The sequence below is a fragment of the Neltuma alba genome, unplaced genomic scaffold, assembly GCF_004799145.2.
Source record: "Neltuma alba isolate B1F8T4 unplaced genomic scaffold, ASM479914v2 tig00006692_pilon, whole genome shotgun sequence".
NCBI classification, from domain to species: domain Eukaryota; kingdom Viridiplantae; phylum Streptophyta; class Magnoliopsida; order Fabales; family Fabaceae; genus Neltuma; species Neltuma alba.
In genome coordinates this window covers 940-19,528 of record NW_021634549.1, presented here as the reverse complement: position 1 = coordinate 19,528, position 18,589 = coordinate 940, and the positions used below count along the sequence as shown (strand labels likewise).

At 30.4% G+C, this 18,589-nt stretch overlaps 2 protein-coding genes across 2 annotated transcripts; both read left to right on the top strand.

Moving 5' to 3' along the window:
• Positions 1–3,217: 3,217 nt before the first annotated feature.
• Positions 3,218–6,800, top strand: LOC114750925 (GABA transporter 1-like). Its single transcript, XM_028939568.1, has 7 exons — positions 3,218–3,368; positions 4,260–4,490; positions 4,788–4,885; positions 5,012–5,198; positions 5,293–5,423; positions 6,010–6,249; positions 6,420–6,800. The coding sequence occupies exons 1-7, from the start codon at positions 3,236–3,238 to the stop codon at positions 6,798–6,800; spliced, it is 1,401 nt and encodes a 466-aa protein (XP_028795401.1). The 5' UTR covers positions 3,218–3,235.
• A 6,304-nt stretch (positions 6,801–13,104) lies between these two features.
• LOC114750926 (GABA transporter 1-like) lies at positions 13,105–18,330 on the top strand. Its single transcript, XM_028939569.1, has 7 exons — positions 13,105–13,276; positions 13,679–13,909; positions 15,595–15,692; positions 15,838–16,024; positions 16,131–16,267; positions 16,688–16,924; positions 17,950–18,330. The coding sequence occupies exons 1-7, from the start codon at positions 13,138–13,140 to the stop codon at positions 18,328–18,330; spliced, it is 1,410 nt and encodes a 469-aa protein (XP_028795402.1). The 5' UTR covers positions 13,105–13,137.
• The last annotated feature ends 259 nt before the right edge of the window (positions 18,331–18,589 follow it).

Genomic DNA, 18,589 nt, shown 5'->3' with positions numbered 1-18,589 from the left:
ATCCTCTATTAAATCTAAAATTTTATTTTACCCTCATCTTTAATTTTAATAATTTTATCTGGTTTAATAAGATCAATTCCTCAGATAATTACTTTACCTAAAATTTTAATTTCATTTTTTATTTTATATGATTTCCTTTAATCCAGACACAATTCATTTGTGGCTCATAGAAATTAACAATTGTGCAGTTTGGTTTGGAGTGTTTCTATATAATTGCCTGTGTGTGTGTGTGTGACTAAAAAAAATAGAATTGATAATGAGGAATTGAGTTCCATGCGTGGGGTTGACTCACATTAAAAAAAAAAAAAAAATTGGGGGAAAAGTATGGAAGTAATTATTGGATTAAATATCAAATTTATTCAAGAACAACATAATTACTATCTCTGGTCCTTAATATAAGAACTAGTTTAACATTCAATTTGATCTTAAATATCAAACCCAATTTACTTTGTTTCTCATATTTATTTATTTATTTTTAAAGTAGTCCTTATATTAGTTTCACATGTTAAATGTTCCATCAAATGATAGTTTTAATTAATATATTATTAGCAAGAGTATTTTAAAAGATAACATTTATTTATTACAAATAACTAACTCAAAAAAAATTTTAATCATCATGACATGCAATAACCTCCTGTAAATATGTTATTTAGTTAAAGGGAGACCTGTGTACCTGCAATTAATTATTAGTCACTAAAGAAAGTCCATTTTATTCTGTTAAAACTCCACACATGTCTCCATATATATAAAAAGAATAATAAAATTTCAATCAGAGACATATATCAAATATTTACAAAATTACGCAACTATTCTTATATTGGTAACAAGGCTTCGATTTATATCGTGTTACGATATTATTGGTTTTTTTTTTGTTGGTATTATTCATTATATTAATTTTGATCTGCTGGACTGACTTTAATTTCTTTTGTGCCCCCCACGTCTTTAATATGAAAACCATTTGTGGAGGTTTTGTTTACTTTCATTCAAAAAAAGGAAAAATAAAAGGCTGAAATGTGCATGCACGGACTTTTAATATATGGTCTAGGTACAGGCTGGATCTGGTCAACAGGTCAACTTTTCTGGAGGACATATATTAATAGAATTTGATGTCTTTTATTTTCTTTTTTGAATAATACAGCAGTTTAATTTGACTTCCACTTTCATACTTGCTTAGACAAGCCACCTAAATAATTATCATGTCCCACCACCCTTTTTTTTCTAATCATTATATTCCACCACATTCATACAGTACCCCTCACGCACGCGCGCACGCGCACACACATATATGTTGTGATTTTTTTGGTATGAAAAAAGTCCAGCATAGGTCCTTTCAAAAACAGTTTTACTATCGTGGTCTAAAAAACATCATAATTTATAAAACATAAAGTAAATATAGGAAAAAATTTTATTTCAATTTATATAAACGCAGTTATAATTGTTTCTTAAAACTTAAAAGCAGCTCCAAATAAATGCTAACAAGACCCTCATATCGATAATAAAATTTAGGGATAATTGATCTCCGAGTCTTTATAGCTTCATCTAATTTTTAATTAGGTCTCTATAAATTTTTTTCTTTTTATCAGTCTCTTTACTCTCTTATGTTTTTAATTAGGCCCTTCTATTTTTTTTTTTATCAAGTCCTTATAATTTTACTTATTTTTTAATTAGGTCCTTCATAGTTTTAAAAAAATTATTTATTAATTTTATTCTTTAAAATTAATTTCATCTTTAAATTAATAATTATATAATTAGACAAAATAATTAATATAATTATTTAGTAATTAATAATTAATCAGAATAATCAATTATACTTAACTATAAATTATTTATAATTATATTCTAATCTTAGAAAATTTTATTATTATAATTTGAATTTTATAATTATAAAAATTAGAATTGAAAAATAAATAATATATATGTTTAACTAAAAGTTTAAAAGAACATTAACATAAGATTATTATAATAATTTATTATTTATAGAATATTATTATTTATAGAATATAGAATAAAAACTACAAGGATCTAATTAAAAATAAAGTAAAACAATACGGATGATAAAAAAAAATTATAAGGACCTAATAAAAAACATGTGAAAGTATAAGGATCTGATAAAAAAAAAAACTATAGGGACCTGATTAAAAACTGATTGGAACTATACAGACTTGCATATTAATTATCCCTAAAATTTAAACTCACAATTTTGTGAGTTATAAGTCAACTCTTTATTGCTTGATTAATCTTTATTATCATAGTTTAATAAATTCTTTTATAGTACTATCTCTGGTTCTTAATATAAGAGCTAATTGACTAATATGAGTAGATTAAGGATATTAGTTAAGTTGGTTATTTGTAATAAATATATGTTGTTTTTCTTAAATTATCATTACTAATTAAGTGTATTGGTTATAACTATTATTACTGTAAGGACTATTTTAAAAAGAAATAAATATAAGAGACAAAGTGGATTGAGATTTTATATTTAAGACTAAAATAGAAGTCAAATGAGTTCTTATATTAAGTACTACCTCCGGTCTAATTATAAGAGCCAGTTGACTAATTTGAGGAGATTAAGGAACTAAGTTGAATTTGTTATTTGTCCTAAATAGGTGTTGTCTTTCCTAAAATATCCTTGCTAATCAAGTGTATTGACTAGAACTATCATTGTTAGAAGGGTTACTTTGGAAAAAAAATATAAATATGAGGATTAAAGTGGATTGGGGTCTTATATTTAGGACCAAAATAAAAATCAAATAGGGTCTTATATTAAGGATCGGAAGTAGTATTTGTTATCAAAAGTTTAATAATACTTTCATAGTACTTTCTAATATATTTAATTTTTACATAAAAAATTTATTAGTACACATTCAACGATAAACCAGAACAGTGCCAGAGAGGACATGGGGAATTTCCTAAAAGGCGAAGTCGTTTAGTGCATGTGCGCCATTGAACTAGTTGCACTTTTTTTTTTTGAGCTGAAGAACTAGTTGCACTTTTAAAAAAAGGTCAAGTCTGCAAATATATTCCAAACGCTTTTATTATTTTATAGAAGTCCTTCTTTGACTGAGAAAGCGAAGAATACATAAGTTGCTTCTGCATTTAATCCAAAGGCATCAGTCTTTTTCAATATTGGGTCAACCTGCCATGTATTGGTCTTCTTCAGTTGTATATATACAGAAACAGCCCAGAAAGAGAGAGGAAAAGAAATAATATCTGAGAGAGCAAGCTTCAAACAAAGATGGGAACTGCTGTTCTTGAAGCTGTGACTGTGGAATTGCCTGCAAGTGTTGTTGACAAGGAAAACAGCCATATCACTCCTTCTGATCCACAGGAACTTGATGCGGGAGCTCTCTTTGTTCTCAAATCTAGAGGTTAGTTCGCTTTTTTACACTTTCGATTTCTGTAATAAGATGATTAAGAAGTCGGGTGTTTTTCAGATTGGTTCGGCATTTCTGTTATAAATGAATCGTTCGAGTGTTCTAGTTCCAATTGTAATGAAAGAGAAATTAAGTCCTACGTTGAAAACTTGAACTTCTGATACAGAGTTTGAAGACGTTCAGTCTTCAAAAGATTATGAATCAGAGTCGTCTGCATAGTGTCTGTATTTTTGTAATGAAGAAGAAGAAAAACTAGAAACTGGGTAGAACGCGGTGTCCAGAATCAGAAAACCATACACAAGCAAACAACTGGATTGCAAGTGAAACTAGAATATGTTAGAGATTATCTTTCCCAACGATTTTGAAAATCTGCAAGTGATTCAAATAGAACACTGATGATCAGTTTGTGATCTGAACAAGCCCAGCTGGGATCAGAAGCAAGAAAGAGTTAATTTTGATGAAAAGCTCCGAAAATGTCTCGCTCTTTGTCTGCCCAGAAAAGAAAAACGAACTATTACTCGATGATAATAACGCCCTCTAGAAGAGTAAATCAACCAAGTTATTTGTGAAAACGAATAATCTGTGTGGAATTCAACTGATATTCAGTTTCTCGGGGATATTCATATTAGATGACTTAGTCCAGTCTCAAAGAGTTGATTTTTCTGGGCGTTTTTCTTACGTTATACCTGTCCGATTCTCCAGAGAAGAAAACGGGTATGAACTATATGTGATTCCCAATAAGTTACAAGCTTCAATATTATTCCAGACTAATTTTCTGCCATGAAATATTGAATCTCTAATATATTTCTTTTCTGAGAATAATATACACGCATATATGTGAAATGAATCTGAGATGATGAGAGAATATATATACATGTTACACAGGATCATGGTTACACAGCGGGTATCATTTGACGACATCGATAGTTGCTCCAGCACTTTTGATTCTTCCATTCTCGTTCAGCTTATTAGGATGGGTTGGTGGAATTGTGTGTTTGGTTCTAGCTGGTCTCGTCACCTTTTATTCATACAACCTTTTATCTGCTGTCTTGGAGCACCATGCTCAGCTTGGCCGTCGCCAGCTTCGCCTCAGAGATATGGCCAGGGACATTTTAGGTATCTTCTTTCTTTTCTTTCTTAGTATATGTCCACTCACTATAAGTTCCAACATCAACTCTCTCTCTCTCTCTCCCTCCTATAAAGCTGTTTGGTTTAAGGTTTTTACTGTGATAAAACACTAACTCAAGACCCATTCATGTATAATCTCTACATTAGCAAGTGAAACATGAAATGCTATGAAAATTATACCCTTACTTGTTATCCTTCAGAGGTGTGAATTATTATAGTGTGATTTGATATAAAGTTTATGTTTTATATTAATGACATTGATATTGATTTAACTGATCGATGCAGGACCACGATGGGCCAAATATTACATAGGCCCACTTCAGTTTGCTATTTGTATCGGTACTGTTGTTGGTGGGCCTCTTGTGATTGGGAAAAGCCTTAAGGTTAGAAGGTCAATTATTTTCCTATCACATTATTATAATCAAATTTTGATCCATTCCATTTTCTCTTCATTAATTAACAAAAATTTGCATGTTTTATTAAACATTTCAAATTTTGCTTTGTGGCAGTTTATTTACACGCTGTACAACCCAACAGGATCGATGAAGCTGTATCAATTCATTGCGATAAGTGGGGTGGCCACATTGGGGATAGCTCAGATTCCATCATTTCACTCTCTAAGGCACTTGAATCTTCTTTCTCTTTTTCTCTGTCTGGCTTATAGCGCTTGTGTCACAGTTGGTTCCATATATATCGGTAAGCAATGAAATGAATCAAACACACAAAAACAATATAGCAGCAAACTTGTTATATTTAATCACACATGTCTTCTTGTTTTTTGCTGTTTCAGGTCATTCCAAGCACGTACCCACCAGAAACTATTCAGTCCAAGGGAGTAGTATAGACCAACTCCTTGGCGTCTTCAATGGCATTTCAATCATTTCCACCACTTACGCATGTGGTATCATTCCTGAAATACAGGTAAGAATGTCAAAAAGTCCCAGCTGTTAAGTTTATCATCAATTAAATCGTTGCTATGACTACAAGTTCAAAAGTAGAGCCAATTCCGAAGAGCTAACCAGTTGGGAAAAAACCTTTTGAACTTATAATAAACCCCAGTTCTTTTGTAAGACTCCCTGACGTCGAAGGTATATACTCCATTCAGCCTCTTTGCAGGTCATAACCCTCTCTGGGTAGTCTTCTCTTTGAACATTAACTTCTCAATGAAAGCACAAATGTTTCGAGTACAAGTTCAAAGAGAGAACCTATCCCAAAAGACTAGCTATGGCTTATTGGGAGAAAACTCATTGAACTTATAAACTTCACACAAATCTATAAACTTTCTATGTATTTGGATATATATCAATTTGAAGGCTTAAAACCAGATGGCTACTTTTGTTAAACTGGTTTTTGCTCCTCAAACCTCATTTGTTCCCAATGCCATTTTCTACAACTGATATCCATACATGTACTTATTATCATGACATGCATGTAGATATGTCTTTGAACAACTGATTGCATAGTCAGTGATAGTAATGTTCATCATTTGATATATGTTAATGTGCAGGCAACAATAGCACCGCCGGTGAAAGGAAAGATGTTCAAAGGACTATGTTTATGCTATTCAGTGGTAGTCACAAATTATTTTAGCGTTGCAATATCAGGATACTGGGCATTTGGAAGTCAAACTCATCCAACCATTATTGCTAGCTTCATGGGAGATGGAGTACACAAGCCTTTGCTTCCCAAGTGGTTTCTGTTGATGACCAACTTATTCATTCTTGTCCAAGTACTAGCAGTCACCGTGGTAAGAACTTGTTCACTTTCTAATCATTCCTCACTTTATCCATTTCAATTCATAAACTTCTTACAGTAACCTTTTCAAAGTTATGTTGGTAAAACATGTTAGTATATATCAATACACGCACTTGCGCATTTTTGAACTGATACAAAACTATTACTTTGATGATGTTGCAGAGCTATATGCAGCCAACAAATGAGTTGTTTGAATCGATGTTTGGGGACCCGACCAAGGGAGAGTTTTCACTTAGGAATGTTGTGCCAAGAGTGATTTCAAGGTCATCATCAGTGTTGGTAGCCACACTATTGGCTGCAATGTTGCCATTCTTCCAAGACATAACGGCAATTTTTGGTGCATTTGCGGTCATTCCTATAGACTTCATTTTGCCAATGGTTTTCTTCAATCTTACCTTCAAGCCCTCTAAACGTAGTCTCATCTTTTGGGTCAACACCGTGATAGCTTTAGCATCCTCAGTTTTGTTTGCAATTGGCGCAATAGCATCAATTAGACAGATGGTTCTTGATGCCAAAACGTACAGTTTATTTGCTGACGGATAGAGAAACAATATATACGTAGAGTTTATCAGTCCATATTATTATTGGTTTTCAAGGTTCTGGTTTAGCAGTGGAAGGAGAGTGATGAAGTTCAGATTTTGTTCAACTCTTGGAGAGTCTCAGATTTTTGGAGGGATTTGATCAAAGCCAGAACTTGGGGAAGCCTTCTTCACTCTACCATTGTAACAAATGGGAGAAATGGAAAAATACAGGTGCATGAAGGGCACATTTGAACCAGGTTAGATCATATTGAATAACAAGGTTTTGCAAGTTTGGTTAAGGTCCGGATAAGTGTGAGCAAGATTGGAATTCTTTTGGGTAAGGTTTGGCAAGCTTTTGGTTAGAAAGATCTGCTTGCAAATGCAAACCAGACTGAAGAATCATGTGTATTGAACCTAATTCGATGGCAAGAGGATCATACAAGATGTGGCGAGGCCATTAATACGTGCGTTAGCTAGAGATGGCAAAGTGAATGAAGAAGCCTGCAGATTCTTGTTAACTCTAGACTGGGAGGTTTTAATGAATGTCCCAAAATTTTGGCCAAGATTTTACACATTGATATAGAAGACGGTTTTGATCAAGCTCCACATTCTTTGTAAATTAATTCTTTTTTCTCACGTATATATATTATTATTATTAAGTATTATAGGAGTGAGAAAATGAATGAATTATTCATCATGTTAAGTTCTCTAACCATACGTGGCTGTGTGTTTTTTTTTATATGTGGATTTATAATTATAATTGAATGCTATTAAGTGTTAATATTTCAAAAACAAAACACATAGTTATGTGTGATTGAAAAACTTAATATAATATACATAAAGAACTTGGGATAAGTATTGCCCATATTTAAATACGTGTAAGAATACTCAGTTATCTATCCTAATCAACTTCAAATGAAAAGAAGAAAATTACGGTAAATAAAAAGGAGAGAGAAACTAATAACAAATCATAATAACTTTAAATAACCTACTTCTTTGATCATTAATATAGAACCTAATTAAAAAGTTGATTTTAATTCTAAATATAGAATCTCTTTTTCATATTTACTAATTCTTTCTTAAATTACTCCTATTAAATAATTAAATACCCCAATAATACATATTACTCATTAATAATACACTTATATATTTTATAAAGTGAGTGAGTACTTTGATTTGATTTGATACGGTGACTTTGATTTGAAAAGTGAGTGAGTATTTATTACTCAGTAATTCCACACATACATTAATCTTCCGTTTTATATTTTTAAAAAATAATTTAAAAATTTTTTTAAATGAATATTTTCATACAAATACCCATTCAAGGTGATTGAATTTTTTATCTTCGAAGAATAGCATGATAAAATATTAATCATATTAACGCATTTATGGTCTAAATTTTTTTTTTTGAAATGTTAGTTTTTTAAAAGAAGTTTGAATTGAGGGTATTTTAAAAAACATATGCCATATCTATGATTATTACTTAACTAACTTTTTTAGTTTAATCAAAATAATTAAATAGGTTTTATATTAATGACAAAAAAAGTAATTATATTGTAGGTAGGTTGTTGTTTTCAATTTCCTATTAACATCGAATATGTGCATGCATGGAGTTGGCCGGTCAACTTTTCTAAGGGAAAACCATATTGAAAGTACCTATACTTTCTCTTAATTTTTAATTTGGTACCTATGTGTTTTTTTTCCCTTTAATTAAACATTTAATTTTATCTTTTTAGCAACATTAGCTCTTATAACTTTATTCTATTGATATTTTTAGTCTCTACATAAGGATTAATGATGTTAATAGAGGAAAAATAAAGATTTAGTTAAGAACAAAAAACACATAGGTACCAAATTGAAAATTGAAAAAAAGTATAAGTACCTCCAATATAGTTTTCTCACTTTTCTAATGAAAGACATAAATAATCGATGTATTTGGGCATTCAACGTTCAACGTTTCTTTTTGTTGCTTTTAGAATAATATAATATAATACAGCAGTTTATTGTGACTTCCATGTATATATGCCTATCAAGCTAGTATGCTTTATATAAGCCATCTAATGATAAAGACTTGCAAAAGTATATATCTAATATTTTCATCGACTGCTTTTTAAAGTAACGAATTAAAAGATATCCAAATCCAAAGTATATATATGCTCAATGAACACATTTGGAATGGTCAAATCATATCTATGTATATATAAGCATTAAATTAATACCCATATGCTCATCTACATATATACAAAATCACATATTTGATTGGGCCACCTTGGATCTTATTATTTGTGAGAGAAGGGAAAAGCTGTAGGACAAGAAGTAACAATTTCATGGAAAGCCCATATTAAATTTCTTTTAATTAATTAATTTGAGTAGATTAAAGAAGTTAAATACATTACTTAATGCATATGATATTATATCCTTAAAATATCTTTATATAACATTAGATTATATATTAGTTCCCAAGTTAGATAAATTATATAATTTAAGATAAAATAGATTAATTTCATACATTTAGGACCAAAACCGTTTTTAACTATATATAATTCTTATATTTTGGACCGGATAAGTGTTGTTCATGACTCATAAATTAAATAATATGATATGAAAACTAAGCACAAATAGTATTAGATAATACATTATCCAAGGCAAATTTTCTTAGCGTGCATCCTTTGTCCTATTCAATATTTAGCCTTAAGCATTAAATTAATACCCATATACGCATCTACATATATACAGAAACTTACCGACGCATTTGATTGGGCCACTTTGGCTCTTATATGCAAGATTGTCAAACTCGTGAGTTTAAACAAAGTCGTGATAATAATATAAACTCGGATCATAAACTCAGATCGTAAACCTGTAAGAATTTACTTTTATTAATAAACTAATATTAAAAATATATAATCAAATAATTAATATATAAAAAATGAGAACAATTTCATTTAAATATATTCTAAATTGAAATTATATCCATTAATGTTCATAATTTATCACATTCAACAAAGAAATTTTTATAAAATTCATATATAAAGTCATTAAATATAATCAAATCCAAAAATTTAGCACGAGTTTAAAAGCGAGTTGACATGATTTTACAAGCTAAAAATGTAAAAACGGTAAATTCAATAAATGACCACGTAAGTTTAACCGAGTTTATTGTTATCATGAGTTTACAAATAAATCGACACAATTTTGTTAATTAAAAACGTAAAAACGTTAAACTCGTAGAGTCAACTTGCGAGTTTGACAACAGTGCTTATTTGTGAGAGAAGGAAAAAGTTGTAGGACAAGAAGCAGTAAATTTATGGAAAGCCGATATTAAACTTCTTTTATAAAAAGCTAATTAATTAATTTGGATAAATCAAAAAAAATTAAATGAGTTACTTAATTCTGAGGTATATGACATTGCATTCATGAAATATCTCTATACAATATTAGATTATATATCAGCTTTTTTAAGTTAGATAAGGTACATAATTTAAGAAAAATTATCATGAAAAATAAAATGGATTAATGTCATACATTTAGGATCAAACCAATTTCTTAACTATATGTAAGTCTTATATTTAAGACTGATGCACACAAATTGTGAATAACACAAGTGCACTTGTTAATCAAGTAATAAAAAGTAAGTATAGAGTATTGTTCTCACAGAAAATCAGATAAAATAGTGTTTAGAAATTGAAGTTTCTATTTTCAATTAAGTTAAGCAAGCTGAATTATGGTTGATCGGATAAAAAGAATGAAGACAAAAAAAATTCATGATTAAAAGTAACCTAAAGTTACTAATCCCTTACTAGTTTCATAGACTTTTATTTTTATTTAACTAATTAGTCTCAATATTAATTTAGTTAATATAGAGTATTTATAGTTAAAAGTGTCTTTCAATCCACTTATAACCATTTTCTAAGTAATAAGGTTATGTCTAACTCAAATCTTTAAGAGGATAAATTAATTTCACTCTTCATCAATTATATGGAGCTCCCAGATATATTTCTATCCTACTTGTAAATCAAATAAAAATCTAATTCCATATTAGTAAATCCTAGAGCCTAATTAAAATTTCTTTCGTCAAAGCTAATCTTAATGTTCAAACTCAATGTTCAAACTCATATTTAATAAACACCAAACATTAAATAGATAAATCAAAACAGGATTAATTAGTCAAAATTAACATCAAACATAATTAATTAAATGAAAACAAAGTCTAGTTCATAGGTAAGTTCATAATTACTCCATATTAAAGAAAAGAGCTATACACGGCTAAAATAAAATCCATAACGCGAAAGAATGAAAAAGAATGAAGAATCAGAGATGAAAGCTTCGCTGCTGTCCCTCTAACTTCTCGTTGCCGCCAAGAGTCTTCTCTGTTTGATGTATCTCCGCCTCTCCGGTTTCTATTTAATCCCTTGAATCTACCGCCTCTTATTCATATATCTCTAATATAATATATATTCTTCTGGTTTATTCATATATCTCTAATATAATATATATTCTTCTGGTTCTTAATATAAAACCTAATTATTGAGTTAATTTGTTTCCAAATATAAGACTTTTTTTTATATTTATCAATTTTTTCTAAATTACTTCTATGAATACTCTCTTAATTATAATTAAGTAAAAAAATGGAGGAAGAATATTAAGAAAAATAATTATGGTGTTTTAAAAAAACATATTATATTTTTATAATTAACTAACTTATCTAACTTTTTTAATCTAATCAAATTAGTTAAATAAGCCTCATATTAAGTACAGAAAGAATATTATAATATGTTATATCATGATTGATTTGCCTTGCGTTACTGTTGCTTGCAATATCCACGGTTATCCTCTTGTCTCCTTTCTTTCTTTCTTTCTTTCGGTAAAGATTTTGTCTCCTTTCTTGTACTGTACAGTATTCAATATAATATAATATATTATATTACAATTGATTTGGTCCGTGAATCCACTTGCCTCACATCTCTCCACCCCTTTATGTCCTTCAAGATAATATATTATATCATTATCTTGGGTATTTAATATAAGATTCTGTTTAACTTTTATTTTGATCATAAATATAAGATCCCGATTCATTTTATTTCTTATATTTATATATATTTTTTCCAAAGTAGCAGTTCTAACAATGATATTTTAGAAAAAACAACACCTATTTAGGACAAATAACTAACTCAACTTATTTCCTTAATCTCCTCAAATTAGTCAACCGGTTCTTATAATTAGAATTGGAGGTAGTATATCATAATTGATGATCAGCTCCTTCCATGAACTTGGCGCCTCTCTCTTAATATACGTGTGTATATATTTATATTTGTTGCAAATGTTGCTTTTTTCTCAATAATTTTATATATCTTGCATTAAAAATAATACTACCTCTAGTTCTTAATATAAAACCTCATTTGACTTTTATTTTGGTTCTAAATATAAGATATCAATCTATTTTATCTCTTATATTTATAAATTTTTTTCAAGATAATCCTTCTAATAATAGTAGTTCTAACCAATACACTTGATTATCAAAGATATTTTAGAAAAAAAAATTCTTATTTATTACAAATAACTAACTTATTTTCTGAATCTCCTCAAATTAGTCAACTGGCTCTTATAATTAGGATATGAGGTAGTGAAAGATTTGAGTAGATTTTATACAAGATCACCTTTTATTCTATAATTGATTTAATTAAAAGAAGAAAAATTAATAAAAAAATGGTTAAATAGGTATAAATTATTCACAGATTTTACTAAATATATTTCAAATTCTATACTTATTTAATTATAAAAATAATCATTATCAAATTCCTCTACACTTAAACTTTTGCATTCCTGAGAAAAATTAATCTAAAATAGAAAGTACTTAAGAAGAGAGAGAAATTAAATTTACTAAGAAACTATAAAAATTAAAGTAGACAGAATTTAGGAACCAAGTTTACAATTCAAGTCAATCACATATGAGGAAACTCATATTAAGATAATAACTAAAACTATATATAAAACTAACTTCTTAACTATATTTAACTCTTATAGTCATGATTCATGACTTATAAATTGAATAATATGATGTGAAAACTAAGCACAAATAGTATTAAATAATTATCCAAGTCAAATTTGCTTACACTGCATCTTTGTCCCACTCAAAACTTACCCTTGAAAAAAGATAACTCGACGGCGTCCTCAATTTTCCTCCAGAGAACTTTAACATCGCTCCTTTTCAACAGTGAGGGACAACCTGCCATGATTGTTTCTTGTTAATTATTTATTTCCTTGTCATTGCCTATTATATCCATATCATAAATGGTTATTCCAGAAAGAGAGAGATAGAGAAGAAAAAGAAATCAGAGAGAGAGAGATTGAAGCAAATTAAGATGATGGAAACAGCGGTTCCTCATAGCTCTGTGACAGTGGAAGAAGTGCCTGCAAGTAACAAGGAAAACGGCCATGTCGTCAAGCCCTCTGATCCAAAGCAACTAGACGCAGGAGCACTCTTTGTTCTCAAATCCCGAGGTTATAGTTAAACAGTTTTTGCCTTCTTCATCAGTTTCAATTCCTGCTTTATCAGAAGTTTTGTTTATTTGAAACTGGCTTTATTACCACATGAATGATGATTCCTTCAATCTCATAACTTAGTTACTGTGTGTATCCGTGTAACTCTCTAAATCTTTCAGAATCACTTGAGATTCTGGGAGTGTTTGGATTGGGTGAAAAGTACTTTTTAAAGATAATTTTCTGTAGAACGAGATAAACTTCTTCACATGTCTACTTGGTATACCATAAAACACTTTTAAAGCCGTAATTTTGATCCCATTGATGAAAGTGTTTATTATTATTTTTAAGTAAAAGACACGCGCACAGATGTATATTTGTGAGGAGAATCTGTCATGGTGTGGCTTATGGGAAAATAAACAGGATCATGGTTGCACAGTGGGTATCATCTGACAACATCGATAGTGGGGCCGGTGCTTTTGACTCTGCCATTCTCATTCACACTTCTGGGCTGGCCTGGTGGAGTCTTGTCTTTAACCCTAGCTGGTCTTGTTACTTTCTATTCTTATAATCTTTTATCTCTCGTCTTGGAGCGCCATGCACAGCTCGGGCATCGTCTGCTTCGCTTCCGAGATATGGCCACCCATACTTTAGGTATCCTTCCTTCTTATTGGCAAACATTTTGCACACTTATATATATCTATATCTATATCTATATCTATATGTATGTTTTCTATATTTATATATATGCTCATCTTTCTTTGTTTTTTTTTTTTTGTGTTAATGACAAAGAGAGGGCCTAATAAGCCCAAACAAGTTGACATATTTGTTTGACTCAGAGGGGCGCACATGCAACATGTTGAGGTTACAAGCAGGATACATACTGTGCTCTCCACTTACTAACAGGCTTTTATGAAGTAGCTGGTAAAAAAAAAAAAGGTTTTATGAAATAGGCTGCAAGCCTATTATTAACAAACGAGTTACTATTTCTAATTTTTAACATAAGCACTAGTTTGATTTTCAATTTGATCTTAATTATAAGACTCAATCCACTTTGTCTCTAATATTTATCTATTTTTTCTTAAAATAATCCCTATAATAGTTACATATGTTAAGGAGTTGCTATCAATTTGTAATTCAAACACGCATGATTAATAAGGATATTTTAGGGAAGACAATGTCTTTTTGTTACAAATAACTAATTTTATTAATCTCTTCAAATTAGTCAACTAGTTCTTATATTAAGGACTGAAGGTTAATGAAGTTAGTTAACTAATTTGAAGAGATTAAGAAAGTTAAGTTAGTTATTTGTGATAAATATGTGTTATTTTTCCTAAAATATCCTTGTTAATTAAATGTATTGGTAGAATTACTATTATTACAATGACTATCTTAGAAAAAAGGATAAATATGAGAAACAAAATAGATTGAAGTTTTATATTTCAAAGCAAAATAAAAGTAAAACAAACTCTTATATTGAGTATAGGATGGAGTATTACTCAAATGTGGGGATAAAGATCCCAAGATGTGATTCTGCATCTAACATATAGGAGCCACATCAAAGTAGAATTATCCATTTCACATATGAAGACTTGTTTTGCAATAATATTTTTGATTTTCTAAAAGTATACTGAATATGAACAAACCGATCAGGTCTCATAATCTTTTTTATGCACACCCACCCTGTGGTAAACACATATTTGAATGTTAGTACCTCCGGTTATTAATATAAGACCTCATTTGATTTTTATTTTGGTCCTAATTATAAGACCCCAATCCACTTTGTCTCTTATATTTATGTATTTTTTTCAAGATGGTTCTTCTAATAATAGTAGTTCTAGCTAATACACTTGATCAGCAAGGATATTTTAGGAAAGACAACATCTATTTATTACAAATAACTAACTTAACTTGTTTTCTTAATCTCCTTAAATTAGTCAACTACCTCTTATAATTAGGACTGGAGGTAGTATATTATTAGTGAGTCAATCCACTAGCAATTTGCAATCAAACTAAAAAATAATACTCCTAGAGACTAACTAGTTAGGATGATGGTATTAGTCCTAGATATACCTCAATCCATTTTATCTCTAATATTTATTATTTCCCCCCAAATTAAGTTATCTAACTGAAAAGTAGCTCTTTTTTTTTTGTACACAAAGAGTAGTTCTTATATTAAGGATTATAGGTTGCTTTTTAAGCCAATATCCCTCTCAAGCGATCATTCTGAAGCATTAAGACAACAGCACAGTTTCCATGAACTGTGAAAACCCTCCCTTGCGATGTCCACTAGTGTTCAGCAAACCTCTGCATAACAACAGTTGGTTTTACTGATGCAGGGCCAAGATGGGCCAAATACTACGTAGGCCCACTTCAATTGGCTATATGCTTTGGCGCAGTTATTAGTGGTCCTCTCGTGGGAGGGCAAAGCCTCAAGGTTAGAAAATGGAAGCTCAATTTATTCAGATAATCATCAGTCATGTTCTTCGTTCCAAGATTTTCTGCTCAGTGATATAAATATATACATATATATATATATAAAAGTAAAACTTTTCAACTGTGTTATAACTTTTTATGTGCAGTTCATTTACATTCTGTACAACCCAGCAGGAACAATGAGGCTGTACCAATTCATAGTGATATGTGGGGTGATCACATTAGGGTTGGCTCAACTTCCATCATTCCATTCCCTAAGGCACATGAATCTTGTATCTCTTATTCTCTGTGTGGCTTATAGTGCTTGTGCCACAATTGGTTCCATATATATTGGTAAGCAAATTGAATCAGAACAGATACACATGGCCTCTTCAACAGAAAACTATAACAAGAAAATATCTTCCTATATATATGTGCTGTGTGTGTGTATACATTTCAGGTCATCAATCAAAGAATATTGCAGCCTCCAGAAGCTATGCAGTGAATGGGAGTAGTATTGACAAGCTCTTCGGTGTCTTCAATGGCATTTCAATCATTGCTACCGCATATGCATGTGGTATCATTCCTGAAATACAGGTAATCAATTAGAACATGTTTTATCTTTAATTTCTTGTTTTTTTTAACACATGAAAATTTAAGTGAGATGGATCTCAGAAGCAATCAAGACATATTTTTAAGCTCAAAAAACACTTACAGAGATACATATAAATCGATCTTTAATAAGGTTTGCATATTAACAGAAGGATTTGAATTTACAATTTGGTAGGTTATTACGAGTCAATTCCTTATGAATTAGACCAATATTTATTGGTATTAATTAAAACTTGTTAAAGCATGTATAAATTGTCTACATTGACTTAACATCACTATACAAATTATAAGGGATGCATAGAGATGTCAACAAGTCTTGAAAGAAGTGTCACATTTAAAAGTGTTAAATGCTGTATATAAATTTATGGCAATCCTAATGAAATAGTTTAAGCTATTTTGGTGCAGGCAACTATAGCAGCACCTGTGAAAGGGAAGATGTTGAAAGGGCTAAGTGTATGCTATTGTGTGATAGTCACAACTTATTTCATGGTGGCAATATCAGGATATTGGGCGTTTGGGAATCAAGCCAGTGTCACTATTATTGCTAGCTTCATGGCACAACAACAAAAGCCTCTTCTTCCCACTTGGTTTCTTTTGATCACCAACTTATTCACTCTCCTACAAGTACTCGCTGTCACTGTGGTAATTAAGAACAAAATTAAAGTTCATTCAATGCTTTCATTTTGCATGACACATCAATTGATTCACATACTATTCACAAACTTGGAACTTTTAACCTTTTTTTAAGGAAATCAAGTTTCTTTCACTTAGTCTAGTCATTATCGGTAGATTTCTTAGTTTTCAATTGATGCAAAAGCAACTATCATGACACATTAATTCAAGAAATAATTACTCTCAAGTCTCATATAAGCAATCTAATCGCTAAAAAGTCTCACAAATGAGTTGGAAATATGTAACAAGAAGATCCGGTGAAGAAAATGACAACAAGTCATGGCATATTGACAACTCACGAGACTTTCTAGTGATTGAATTACTTATGTGTGAGACTGCATAGTAATTCTCCATTAACTCAGTCACATTCTATAGTACTCTTTCGATCCTAAATATAAGACTCTTATACTAGTGAGTATAAGGGTTTTATATTTAGGATCGGAAGAGTATGTTTCATGCAAATATCTAATATCTATTATTATATATTGAGTTAGATTCAAATATTGTTAGTTCATGTTTGGAGTACCTGCGATTTCCCCCTCCTATTCATGAGATTTGTCTGAACAACTCTGATATCATCATTTTGCAAATCTAATCATTATTGGTTGATTTCTTAGTTTCTGACATGTGGAAAACAACTTTCATGACACATTAATTTAAGGGAGATCTCACATAAGCAATTTAATTAATTACTAATAACAAAAAAAAATCTCATAATAAGTGAAAAATTTGCGGTGACAAGATTCGATACAAGAAATGACAACATGTCATGACATATCAAGGGACTTTTTCGTGATTATATTACATATATGGAACTGAATATTAATTATCTTTTAATTCAGTGAAACAATATCTACTAGTATTCATTATTATCGAGCTAGATTAAAGCGTTTGTTAGTTCAGGTTGAGACAACCTGCGATTTTCCCCTCCTGTTCATGAGATTTGATTAAGGAGAATTGAGTGTCTTAACAAATATGATATCGTCATTTTGCAGATCTACTTGCAGCCAACAAATGAATTGTTCGAAACGATGTTTGCTGATCCAAAACTGGGAGAGTTCTCTATTAGAAATGTTGTGCCAAGATTGATTTCAAGGTCATTATCAGTGGTGGTGGCCACAGTATTGGCTGCGATGCTGCCATTCTTTGGAGATGTAATGGCAGTGCTTGGTGCGTTTGGGTGCATTCCTATTGACTTCATTTTGCCAATGGTCTTCTTCAATCTTACTTTCAAGCCCTCCAAACGCAGCCTTCTCTTCTGGGGCAACACATTCATAGCTTTAGCTTCCTCAGTTTTGGTTGTCATTGGGGCCATAGCATCAGTTAGGCAAATAGTCCTTGATGCCAAAACCTATAGTTTATTTTCTGATCATTAATTATAATATATATTTATATATATCAACCTTTTGGTTTTATATTAATCACGAGGCAGTATTAAGCATCAGCAAAAAATTGCTGAATAGTAATAATAAGGCATGGCAATTTCTATCAATTAGTTTTCAAAAATCATGGAGTCAGGAAGTAGTATCAATAACTTTCAAATAATTATTATATTGATTTTGGAATGGGGGGACCCTTAATATAATTTAATTAATTCCCAAAATGGATCTTCTCTGAAAGATATAAGTAAAATGA